This window comes from Sus scrofa, chromosome 12 (genome assembly GCF_000003025.6).
Source record: "Sus scrofa isolate TJ Tabasco breed Duroc chromosome 12, Sscrofa11.1, whole genome shotgun sequence".
Classification (NCBI taxonomy): domain Eukaryota; kingdom Metazoa; phylum Chordata; class Mammalia; order Artiodactyla; family Suidae; genus Sus; species Sus scrofa.
The window spans coordinates 48,279,524-48,292,384 of NC_010454.4; the positions used below are offsets into that span (position 1 = coordinate 48,279,524).

General features: G+C 49.9%; 1 protein-coding gene across 7 annotated transcripts in view; it reads right to left on the reverse strand.

Annotated features, from left to right (window-relative positions):
• The window catches only part of SMG6 (SMG6, nonsense mediated mRNA decay factor), a 214,292-nt gene that overhangs the window by 106,819 nt on the left and 94,612 nt on the right, over positions 1-12,861 (reverse strand). For 6 of the 7 annotated variants that reach the window (XM_021067586.1, XM_021067587.1, XM_021067588.1 and 3 more), the window contains 2 exons: positions 5,370-5,486; positions 3,353-3,521 (listed from right to left, as the gene is read on the reverse strand). In XM_021067586.1, the coding sequence (XP_020923245.1) occupies positions 3,353-3,521; positions 5,370-5,486 (286 nt within the window). Of the gene's footprint in view, positions 1-3,352; positions 3,522-5,369; positions 5,487-8,960; positions 11,770-12,861 lie in introns of those variants that run through there. The other variant, XM_021067591.1, reaches the window with a different exon arrangement.

Sequence of the window (12,861 nt, forward strand, 5' to 3'; positions counted from 1 at the left end):
CAGCCAAACAAAAGCCAAAGGGAACGGGAGAGGGAGGAGGGATGAAGTGAGACAGGTCGCAAAAGAGAGTTAACAGGCCTCAGGGCCAGGAGGTGGGTAAACTGGGGCTGAGTGGACCGTACCTGAGGGACCTTCGGTTGGGGTGGGGGCGACCCAGGGAAAGCCCAAGCTCCAGGGACGAGTGGTCTGCCTCCTCGGCCCCCAGAGGAAGGGAGGAACACTCTGTGGCCCTGCACATGCTCAGAAGCAGTGGCTTCAGATACTTGGAGAGCAGAGACCTTCCTTGTCAGTTTCTTTCCAAACTGCCTCGTCGGCATTGCAGATTAATGGCCTGAAAAGTTTGAGGCTGTACATGTTAACTCTTTGGGGAACACTGCTGGGAAACAGCTGCCCCTAGCCAGCAGATCAGTTTGTTCCTTTGTGTGGCCACAGCTGCCCAGCTCAGGGCTCAACTCTGGTTCACGAGGCCTCAGCTTGGAGTGCATTTTGGAAACCTCGAAAGGTTCACAGGAAAGATGCAGCAACTCCTTTGGTACTGTATCAGCCACATGGTTAGAGAGCTAAGCTGGGGTGGGGGCTGCAGGGGAGGGAAGCCTTAATGGTCCAGGGCTTCTTGGGGTGAGGAGCAAGGAAGACATGTGAGGATCTAGAGTCCACACACAAAGGTCTGCTGGCCAGAATCTCCACTGAAGCCTTCCCTCTCTGGGTCACCCATGAGTCCAGGAGACTTACATGGGTGGCCCCAGTCCAGAGACACAGCCCTCCCCACTCCCTAGAAATGCCACTGGCAGCATCCTAGATAGCCCTCCTCCATCCTCCCATACCTTCCCCTCCCAGAGAAGAGCCCTGGAGAAGAATGACGAGATGCTGGGTATGGATGCTTGCTTGTTCCTAAACACACATGCACACACCCAACACCGAGCCTGAAGGAACTCTGGGCACACTCCACCTGCCAGAGACCACAGCACAGAGGATGGGAGAGAGAGAGGTGGAGGAAAGGGAGAAAGGGAGGTAAGAGAGAGAAAGAGATAGGAAGAGAGAGTAAGGGAGAGGGAGAGAGAGATGGAGAGTCAACAGAGACAAGTGCCTACATGCACTACATTAAGACACTCTTGTGCAAACACACACACACTCACAGCAACACTAACACACAGAAGAATGGTACACATGGGAATATGGACATAGATCAGGAGCCAGCAAACTTTTTCTGTAATCAGATAGACAGTAAGTATTTTTGGCTCTGTAGACCATACGCTCTCTGTCACAACTTCTCAGTTCTGTTGTTGCAGTGTGAAAGCAGCCACAGACAGAGTGTAAACAAACAAGCATGGCTGTGTTCTACCATAACTTTATGGACACTGAAATGGGGCTTTCATATACTTTTCACAAGTCATGAAATCCTAGCTTTTGATTTTCTTTTTCAACCATTTAAAAATGTAAACCATTCTTAGCTCATGGGCCATAGCTTGCTGACCCCTGATACAGACAAACATGAACAGCAGAGACAGACAAATAGAGGCAAACAAAGAGGCAGGCAGGTGGATACAGGCAGACACACACATACAGACCTCGGTCCCTGGCCCCTGACAGAGAGACCTCGACTGACACACACAGTCACAGACAAACATGACACGGGCCCAGGAGGGCCAGGGCACAGGCACTGAGGAACATATACACACACTCCCACAGGACACAGCCTCACACAGAGAGGCATGAACAGAACCAAACCACACATGGACTGACATGGACCCAGAATCAGATGCAGTTATGGATGTGGACAGAAAGACACAGAGATAAGACACACATTGAAACAGATTGCTCATGGGGACACATGAACCCTGCAAAGAGAGCCACACACAAGGTTAGGCAGAGATGCAGACAAAGATACGGAAACAGCAAATGGACACATGTGGACACATATATGTACAAAGACATGGAAAGGCATGCGAAAGACCCTTCAATAACAAATCCCCACACACATACACACTACACACAGACCCCCACACCCAAACAACCAGACACACAGACAACCAGACCCAGACCCAGAGCTATAATTCACACACAGATACAAACATAAGAAACAGCCTTACACAGTACACAGCATGAATGCACCATGCCACTGACTGTGCACTGAATGGTTAAGATGGCAAACTGGGAGTTCTTGTTGTGGCTCAGCGGAAACGAATCCAACTAGTATCCATGAGGATGCAGGTTCAATGCCTGGCCTTGCTCAGTGGGTCAGGGGTCTGGGTTGCTGTTAGCTCTGCTGTAGGTCGCAGACTCGGCTCCTATGTTGCTGTGGCTGTGTAATAGGCCAGCAGCTGCAGCTCCAATTCAACCCCTGACCTAGGCACTTCCATATGCCGCAGGTGTGACCCTAAAAAACTTTCTCATTTATATATTTTATCACAACTTTTTAAAAAGAGAAAGGAGTTCCCGTCATGGCTCCACAGAAACGAATATGACTGGTATCCACGAGGATGCAGGTTTAATCCCTGGCCTCGCTCAGTGGGTTAAGAAGCTGTGGTATAGGTCGTAGACACAGCTTGGATCCCGTGTTGCTGTGGCTGTGGTGTAGGCCAGCGGCTACAGCTCCGATTCGACCCCTAGGCTGGGAACCTCCATATGTCGTGGGTGCAGCCCTAAAAAGACAAAAAGATAAAAATAAATAAATAAATAAAGAGAGAAAAAGGTCACATGAACACAGAGAGATCTACACAGACACGCCCAGCAGGCACACATACTCTGGAGACCAACACACTCCATGCCGACCCATGGAGACATGGAGACAGGGCAGGGTGTGCTGTGGGGACAGGGACAGAGTGGGACAGAGAGGTGTATGCTCTCACCCCTCCCTACACACTACAGTGTCGTGAGAGGAAGGCAAGGAGACAGACTGCGCAGGACAGCAGCAAAGCCGTGAGAGAGTGCCTGAGAGATGCAGCACAGAGATAAACTAAAAGGGAGACAGACAACGTCTCAACCACTGGCTGACACCACCCAGACTCAGGAGGCAGCTGCAGAGACAGGGAGTGTGAACAATGAGAACAGTGAGTATGTGGTGCGAATTAGCAAGAGCAAAGACAAGAACAAAACAAAGCAAGCTATGGAGTGAGTGAGAGTGAGTGAGAGAGAGAGAGAGAGAGAGAGAGACACTGAGAGAGGAGGAGGAACAGGCTGGGGAACCAGCAAAAGCAGCCTAACACATCAGTGGACGAGGAAGGCATTCAGGGAGGGGAAAACCCAAGATCAAATGAAGCGGGAAGACAGAGACCAGAGGGCTGGGAAGGTGGGGGTGGGGGAGGACCAGAAGGGGAGCCAGGGGAACATGGGGGAGCCGAGGCTGACTCACTGTGAGGGCAGATCCAGGGAGGTGGGCGGAGGATTCCAGGTGTCTGGGTAGCCGAGCATCCAGTCTGACCAGACTTTCACACTGGGGAGCAACTCCTTCAGGTCTGGGACGAAGGACGACACCTTGATGTCATCTTGGTCCTCCTCATTCTCAGGAGAGCACAGCTGAGCTGCAGAGGCAAAGGGTGAGAACTGGGCCTACGTCTGCTGTGGCCCCTGAGTGAGGTCGGGGGCGCTGGGACGGCAGCAAGCTCTTAGGGAAGGGAGACCAAGTCCACAGGAAAGCTGGGCCCGGAAGCGAAGGCCAAGTGCCAGCACCTAAGTGGATTCTGAAAAGCAGGACAAAGAGAGAACCAGTGCACTGGGTCTGCCCTGCAGCCAGCTGTCTCTGCTCCACCTGGGGCCTGGCTGAGGTCACTACTCTGGCTGCCAGCACCTGTCCCCGCCCCCACTTCCAGCTTTCCCTCAGCTGTCCTGAGATGGCACCAAGATTCCTGCCAAAACTTTACAACCTGAATTTGATCGTGAGGAGATACCAGAAAAACCTAAAAATTGCGCAAAATAAATGGCCCATACACTTAAAAAATGTCAAGATCATGAAGGACAGAGGAAGCCGAGAAACGATTCCAGACTGAAGGGAACTCGAGAGACATGACATGATCCTAGAGGGGATCCTAGACTGGAAAGAAACTTTTTTTTAGGACAGTTGGTACAAACTCAGTAAGGTCTGTAGCTTCAATAATAGTACTCTATCAATGTTGGCTTCCTGATTTTGATACCAGTACTGTTATGTACAAGAATGTCCTTGTGACTAGGAAATATACAGCCAAGTATTTGGGAGGAAAGGGTTGCCATGTCTGCAACTTACAACAAATGGTTCAGAAGAAATATAAGAATAAGCATTAAGTGTGTGTGTGTGTGTGTGTGTGTGTGTGTGTGTGTGTGGAAAGAGAGAGAACTTAAGGCAAACATGGTAAAATATTAACAACGAGGGAATCTTGGTGAAGGGTATGTAAGAGTTTTTAGTATTATACTTGCAAGTTTTCTGTAAATTTGAAATTGTTTCAAAATAAAGTTACCCCTACCCTCCCTCCAACACAGCCCCAGAAGCTGGAGGGCATTCATAAAAAGTTGTGGCAGGAGAACAACAGAGGGGCCTGACTACTCATCAAAACCAATGCAAGAGCTGAAAGAAAGGTGCATCCTTCAGCCCTACCTTGTGTGACTCGGCCATCAGGCTTGGAATTCTAAGGAAGGCCTTAAAGGCTATGGAGGAGTTCCCGTCGTGGCGCAGTGGTTAAGGAATCCGACTAGGAACCATGACGTTTCGGGTTCCATCCCTGACCTTGCCCAGTGGGTTAAGGATCCGGCATTGCCGTGAGCTGTGGTGTAGGCTGCAGATGCGGCTCGGATCCCGCGTTGCTGTGGCTCTGGCGTAGGCGGGCAGCTACAGCTCCGACTGGACCCCTAGCCTGGGAACCTCCATATGCCGCGGGAGCGGCCCAAAGAAATAGCAAGACAAAAAAAAAAAAAAAAAAATTAAAGGCTATGGAGACATGGTTCAACCCACGGGCTAAAAAGAACCCTTGCTCTGGTCCAGGCAGTCTCCTGAGATGGCTGGTCCACAGTAGGTATAGCCCCTACAAGGTACCAGACCACGAGGGACATTTGAAGAGAGGGAGCATCCAAACATCAACTGTGAACACTGGCAGAAACAAACTCACTTTTCTCTTTTGTTTTTGTCTTTAAGCTGCAGGAACACGCAGCAGTTCAGAGGTAGAGTGAAAATCCTAACTACTAAAGGAGAAGAGAGAGGGCAGAGTTCCCCACAGAGGAAAGGGGGCCACAGAGGCGGTGGGACCAGGTAGCTGGGCAAAAGGAAGAGGGGATGTTGGGAAGAGGAAGCGCAGGGCAGGGGGAAGCCACGGAGAAAGCAGCGTGGCATTCTGAGCTCATCTGGCCGGGACCCAGGAGCTGGCAAGCCCTCCGGTTAGTCAGGGGGCCCCTCATCTGCTTACCTTTGGCCGACTCCTTAAGTAAGCAGGTGCAGCGCCGCACCAGGAGAGAAAACATGGCCAGGCCCAGGGCTGCGGCTTGTTCCTGGATCACAGAGCGGCACTCCTCCGAGAAGCAGTCTGAGGAGAGGCAAAGGCAACGCCATCAGCACCCCGGTGGCCAAGGGCTCCTCCTCCCCACCCGACTAGGCTTCGTCCCTGAGCTCCTCTTCCTCAGCTAAGGCTGGGTGTTGTGAAATTCCCTCTCTTGAAGGGCAGCTGAAGGGCTAAGTAATGTAATGCACGTGAAGTACTTACCTGTTGCCTGGCCTGTGGGTGAGAACCCAATCAGGGTATTATAGGGCTCGCCTGTGTAAACTGGGTAATCCCATCACTTCCCCAGGACCAGCGACCTCAAGACAAGCTGTTTGAGTCAGAGCTGCATGCTCTCTCCCTTTAGTTGCCTCTGTAGCCATAGGAACAAGCAGTCTCTCTAATGTACAGAGGGAATACCACCACCAAGATCAGAAAAATACAAATTCTGACTTTATCTTCTTGAATTTGGGTCCTTTTTTTTTTTTTTTTTGGTCTTTTGTCTTTTGGGGGCCGCATCTGCGGCATATAGAGGTTCCCAGGCTAAGGATCCAATCAGAGCTACAGCTGCCTGTCTACACCTCAGCCACAGCGACACCAGATCCGAGCCAAGTCTGCAACCTACACCACAGCTCACGCAACGCCAGATCCTTAACCCACTGAGCGAGGCCAGGGATCAAGCCCGTGTCCTCATGGATGCTAGTCGGGTTCGCTAACCACTGAGCCACGACGGAAACTCCTGGTTCCATTCTTCCCTCTGTCTCTCCTCAGAGAACACACATGACACTTACAAATCACCTATTTTCACTGAATGCATTAACTTTACACAGGACAGTTCATGGCACATAATAAGCACTTAATCAGAGTTAGCTTTAATTTTCACAAATTCTTTCCCCCAGGGCTAAAAAATAAATCCGTCTTCCAATACTAGCACCCTCTCCCCCTCGCCGTCTCAGACGGCCAACTTCCTCTGGCTGCAGGTCAGGGAAAGGAGCCACCTTGGTGGCAGCCAGGGCTATTCCTTAGAGGGAGCCACAAACACACCCTCCAGCCACCGCCTGTACTGGCTCCTTCAGTGGCTCCCCCGAGAGCTACTTCACCCAGACTTGAGAGGAACAGGTAACAGACAGAAGGCAGCCGTCCAGCCTGCAGCCTCAGAGGAGACGACAGCCTATACACACAGGAGATGGAATCAGGGGCCAGGCTTGCTTGCTCTGGCAGCAGCTGATCTGTTAACTCCCTCTGTAATACAGGAGAACTCTCAGAATCTCCAAGTGTTAAAAGGATAATTAGCCACATGTTTGATCTCTGTCCCTGCCTGCATTTTGACCTCAATAGCCGAGAGGGAGCCCTCCCGCTTCTCTCCTCACTGACACTAGTCTTTTTGATAGGACCTAACTGAAGTCCTGACTTCGGGAGATGCTACACAACCACAGTTATTCCTAACCTCCTTGGCCTCGGAATCAAACATGACTGGAGTCTGCAAAGCCAGCCCCAAACCACTTTAGAAAGCCCTGGGAGTGAGAAGGAAAGGCTGCTGCTCAGAAGGTCCCAACATATGAATAGCATCGATGTGGCAAATCTTCTATTGTGGCTTTTCCGCCAGCCTTCCAGATGCCCAGTGGTCCCAAACGCCACCCTCTAACTTTCCAATTCAAACGTGGCAGCAGTAAGGAAGTGGTAACAATCCATGTGATTAGAATAGATCACCACTCTCATTCTTCTGGTGAGGCCCTTAACGTCTGCTAGAGAGACAGAAAACAAGCCTTCAAGAACCAAGCGGATGGAGGATGGAGCAGGGAAGGGGAAGGTGTGTAAGTCAACCTGAGGGAAGTTGCCAGCTTCTCTCCTCCACCCTCCCTATAGGCAACGGCGCTGTCTGTACCACCCCGGCTCGGCCTAGGCCCCTGCCAGGCACTGCCAGCATCCTGCCTGTAATCGGCAACAAAGCCCAGAATGGGAGAGTGGGTCCAGAAGAGAGGAAGTTAGGACAGGATGAGTGGAAGCCAGAGCCTGGTAGCTGACACAGTGAGTACACACTAGTGTCCCCCTATCAACTGAGCGTCTCAGGCAGAAGTTACCTGTACAGAGAAGGCCCTCAGAAGGGATAGGGAGGGACGGGAATCTTAGCTCCAAGGGCTGCCAGGAGCCCAGGACTACAAGAAGACACTCTCATTAGCCTGGATAAGGACAAGATGGGCCAAAGGGAGAAGACTTTCACCAAGACGCCTCTATTTTTATGATAAATGGCAACCTCAGGTTAGACTCTGGGTTTAGGGCTCAAGGGGGAGAATGACCTGCTTAAAAAAAATGACACTGAAGATTCTGGGGAGTCTAGGCTGGCATCTTTTCAAAGCTTCCTACAAGAAGGTCTAGAGACCAGGTCGGGTAGCAACAACTGCAGCCTCTCTGCTGCATCTGGAAAGGCTCAACTACCTCTCAGAGCAGCAGCTAAAAGGCAGCGTCATGACTGCGCTGCTCTTGGCCATGGTCAAGTCACCTCAACCCTTCAGCCTCCCCGCCCCGTTCCCCCTCCTTCTCCCTAGGAAGGACCTGGCAGCACTCCCTGCTGTGTTCTGGTCTGGCCGATGGTACAAACCAGTAAGCTGCTCCACTCTGATCAAGCAGGTGGCAGTATCAAAGCTAGAGTGAGAATGCCTGGGTCTCAGTCAGCTCTCTAGCCCCTTCATGTAGAGAACCTTCTGGAAGGCAGGCCCTCCTCCAAGGCTCAGCGGTACCACAAGAACATACTGAACATCTACAGACCCTGAGCTAAAGAACAAAGGTACAAATAAAACAGGGGCCTTGCAATCTTGGGACCTTTCAAATGGGTTAAAAAAAAAAAAAAAAAGACAATTACTGTAGTTCCCGCTGTGGCGCAACGGGATCAGGAGAATCTCTGTAGTGCCAGGACACAGGTTCAATTCCCGGCCCGGCACAGTAGGTTAGAGGATCCAGCTGTGGCACAGGTCGTAACTGTAGCTTAGATATGACCACTGGTCCAGGAACTCCATATGCCACGGGGTAGCCAAAAAAAAAGGCAGTTATTTACCCTCAAGTAATAATGGCAGCTCAGACCCAGGGCCGCCTCCAGTGAGAAAGACATCTCACTTCAGGAAATGCCCTTCGCCTCACTTAGGCTTGTCCAAGGATGCCAGTCCCTGAGAAGTACCCGCTCGTATACAAGAAAGCAGGGAAAATAGCATCCAGATTCCCAGGTCTACCCACTTTGGGGCTAGGCCTAGGAAACCAGCCCCAGACTTACAAATGCCCATATATATCCCTAGAATTGGGCTGGACCAGGCCAACAAGTGATGTGGGGTGGGGAAAGGAAAAAGCATTGTTTGCCTTGGTATTTGCCTGGGTTCCTCTGGCTTTGTGTCAGGTAGCAGGAGCCTGACATGAGCTGAGGAACTCATTAACATTGTGAAACAGCCTTTCCCCTTCTTTCCAAAAGCAGGCTCGTTCAAGAGTGTAGGGGGATGGTTCTGGCGAAGGAAGTCAGATGAAAATATTTCTTACCAAGAGAGTTGCCGGAGGTCTGAACTTAGCTCTGCCCCTTCCCACATGCTCTCAGGTGGGCAGGTGACCACAGCTCCCACTATTCCTCTGCCCAAATATCTGCTCAAGCAGAAATACTCTTCTGGCTCCTAGGTAACAGGGAGACTTTCTCATTTTTCTGAGAACATATTCATGGAAAACATAAACCAACTGTCGTCAAAGTTGTATGAAATCAGGAAATGGAGCGGCCGGGAGAAGGCTGCCATGTGGCCGGATGTTATGTATTTCTAATTAGTGCTATACATCTTTCAACAGCAAGTGTCCTTCTGCTGGGAAACACAACACACTGCCCTTGTTATTGTAACTGTCAGAGAAGTGCTTAAACAGATAATCTCCAGGAAAAGTGATAAACACGTCCCCTCTCCCACCAGTGTGTGCGCGACGGTGCTGCCAAAGCAAAGCTGTGCTTGACGGCTCCAGGATGGCAGAGTGTCCTCCTGCAGGAAACGGGAGTGAGGCAGGAGGGGGGAGAGGGAAGAGGAGGGGAGGAGGGGCAGGCCCACCTGCCCGGACCCACTGAGCCCAGCCGAGAGACAGGGGTTCAGAACCACCACTTCTGATCAACTTCTGGGTCCGTGAGAAATCTGGAGGAAACCAAATCAGCAGGGATGAGGTTCGGCTGGTCACAGAAAAATCTGGCAGCAGTGGAACAAGCATAGCTCCCCTGGTGTACAGAGCCAGCTTCCTGGCAAGGGGATGAAAAGAGTAATGAAGGGAAGACACAGGATGGATGACACGTAAGTCTGATACCCTGACAGCCACAGAAGGCATTCAGAGGGCACTGCGGTCCACTAGCCACTCCACCAGAGGGAACCAACTATTTGCACAGCTCCTTAATTAACAGCGGGATAAAAACGTAGGCAACACCACTTATTGGCTGATTCTGCCCTCAGCAGCAACTCCCGGAGAGAGGAAGTGAATGGTCAGTCACCTCCAAACTAACACCACCTGGAGGCGATTTGTTGGCTCTTATCTTTCAGACATGAGGCTGCTTTTCTCATGAGTCAGTCAGCAGTCAGACACAGGGCTGGCACAGTTCCTGAGCAGCCCACCAAAATCTCCTTGTCTACAGGAAGTGGGCAGTGAGAGCATCTTTCGACGGCTGCTGTTGGGGCCACAGAGTTCCCTGTGGCAGTTGCTGGCAGAAAGGGAGCTGGAAGAGTCAGTCATTGTACAGGAACCAGACAAAAATCTCACAGCAAAAGCAGAGATGTCCACGCCATCAGGGCATCATTTTATTCCCTGAGGAGCAGAATGAATGAGTCAGAAAAAACAGGCACTAATGCACCAAGCAAATTATTTCCACACAGCAGCACAACAACAGGCTGGCTGGGTGGAAGGCAATCCATAGCCCCAAACAAGGAACATCCGAGACAAGACAGAGGAAAGGTAATGTCTCCTCCCTAAGAGCCCCTACAGTCCTGCCTGCTACTCCTTCTGCGTTTTCCAGGATTAGAAAATTCTGACTTCTTTTAGCGGGTAGATATCTGGGCAAAGGAAATCCCAACCTCCTAAAAAAGAGTGACCTCTCCCATTAATTCCAAGGTTGTTTCTTTAGCCCAACTGTGGAGGATAGAAAGGAAAACAGGATATTGTCCGTGAGAAGAAGATCTTCTAATGGGGAAGACAGGAAGCATACACAGACACCCAATTAACTATAATTCAAGACAATGTACTACTACATGCCATGAGGAAGATGGAAATAAGATGCTTTCCTCTCACCAGAAGGAAGGAAAATCATTCCCAGCTAGTTTGTATCAGAGAAGGTTTCATGGAAGAGGGCGCTTCTGAGCAGGGCTGCAAGAGATGAACCAAGACGGAACCGACAGGATGAAGGAGGAACCGAGTGTGCTAAAGAAGCACGAAGGTAGGGACACACCAGGCAGGTACCCGGACTACGAGCACTGTCCTTGGCATGTCCTGTGACAGGGACCACAAAGCACAGGGCCCATGACAACACAGTAAGGAACAGGCAGTGAGGAGGGCAGTTGCTCAGGTTGCTAAGTGAGGCAGAGGTGGCTACTTTATGAAGATTAATCTAGTTGAAGCATTTAGGACAGATTAGCAGAGCTGGAAAAAAGTAACAGGGAAGGAAACTGGTTGGGTAGCTAAGGGGACGTGAACTTGTTTGGATTAAGAGGAACTATAGGAAGAGCATTTCATAAACTTTATAATGCCAAAGAAATGGAAGGTCTTTCTTATAAGAAAGTGGGAGAGGGAACGGAAAGGAGCACACAGATATGAGAAACGCTGCAGAAGGAAAACGAAGAGATGAGCAGGTGGAGATGAAGCGGGGAGGGGAGGGCTCTCGCTGATAATCTCAGCAGGTTCCAGAGGATCCTGAGACCTTCAAGAGGGTGACACCCACCAAATGAGATCCAGGAAAGGGGCAGAATGTGGGACTGCAGAACACCTGGAGGGGGGAGGTATGCGTCAGGGAGTCCCCAGGCTCCCACCCACTTGGCTCTGGGCCAGTCCTGTCTTTCCAGAACAAAGACACTTCAGGGGGTCAGAAATACTTGAGGAAGACCTTGCAGAAGGAAGCCTGGGAAGTCTGAACTGGCTCTCCCTGTGGAAGCCATTAGATATTCAGCACTTCATTTGTTTCCAATTCTTGTATGAGTGCAGCTCCAGGCTGTGGGGTGAGAGGCTCCTCTCTGACGTAATCAGGAAGCAGCTGCAAAATTAAGGAATCCCTCATGACATCATAAAAAGGGTCGATGGTTTACTGGGGAAAGTATAAAAATTAATTACATATTCCCACATGACTCCCTTCCCCTAAATCTGTACACACCCCCTCCCACCCCCACACATTCTCTCATCAGCAACATCCAGAAGCCACCTCGCTGAACAGGTACAAAAGGGCAAACAAAACCCAGGAAGAGAAAGCTCTCTGATGCGCCCACTGTCTGCCCCACACATTTGGAACTGAGTACGTGATGCCAACTGCTGGAATTTTTATACATGTAGCATGTTTCCCCAACAAAATTCTAAGCCTCTTGAGGACAAGAGCTATGTCAAGATTTCACATCCATGAAAATTAGCACCAGGAAGGGGTTCAAGAAAACATCTGCTGCTCCCAACAGCAGGTACACTTGTCTCTCCATCTGTGGGTCATAAATGACAATTTTACTGTGGCCAGAAATAATAACTAAGATATGGTGAGACCTGTGTTAGGCACAGAGCATTTGTGTGTGTGTGTGTGTGTGTGTGTGTGTGTGTGTGCGCGCGCGTGCGCGCACTCTCAGAGCTTTACAACAGATTGCACGGGAGGTATTATTCTCTCTTCCTGGCATTTGAGGAAATCAGCTCAGAGAAGTTAAATGACTTGCCCAAGGTCACAAAGCCAGGAAGTGTCAAAGCTGGGATGTGAATCCAAGTCTGTCTGCTCTTGTACCTACACTGTTCCCATACTTGTTTTTCAGATGCCTGTGATTCAAGTTTCAAACTCCAACTCTTCCTCTCTCCTTTGCTATGAACATAAAAACCTCAGACTACTCCACTGTTCTGCACAAAAAGCTCTGAGATAAGTTTGTAAAAAATGAAATTAAAAACACAATACCATTTACAATACTCCCAAAGAAAACTAAATACTTAGGTATAAATCTAACAAAATACATATAGGATCTCCAGGCTGAAATTTACAAAACGCTGATGAAAGAAATCAAAGATGACCTAAATAAGTGGAGAGACTTAACCATGTGCATGGATTGGAAGAATCACTATCCTAGAGATGTCAATTCTCCCCACATAGATTTATAAGTTTAAAAATTTACCATCAGAAGCTAAGCAAAGTTTTCTGCACACAAAGACAAGCTTACTCTAAAGTTTACATGGAAAGGCAAACAACCTAGAACAGCTA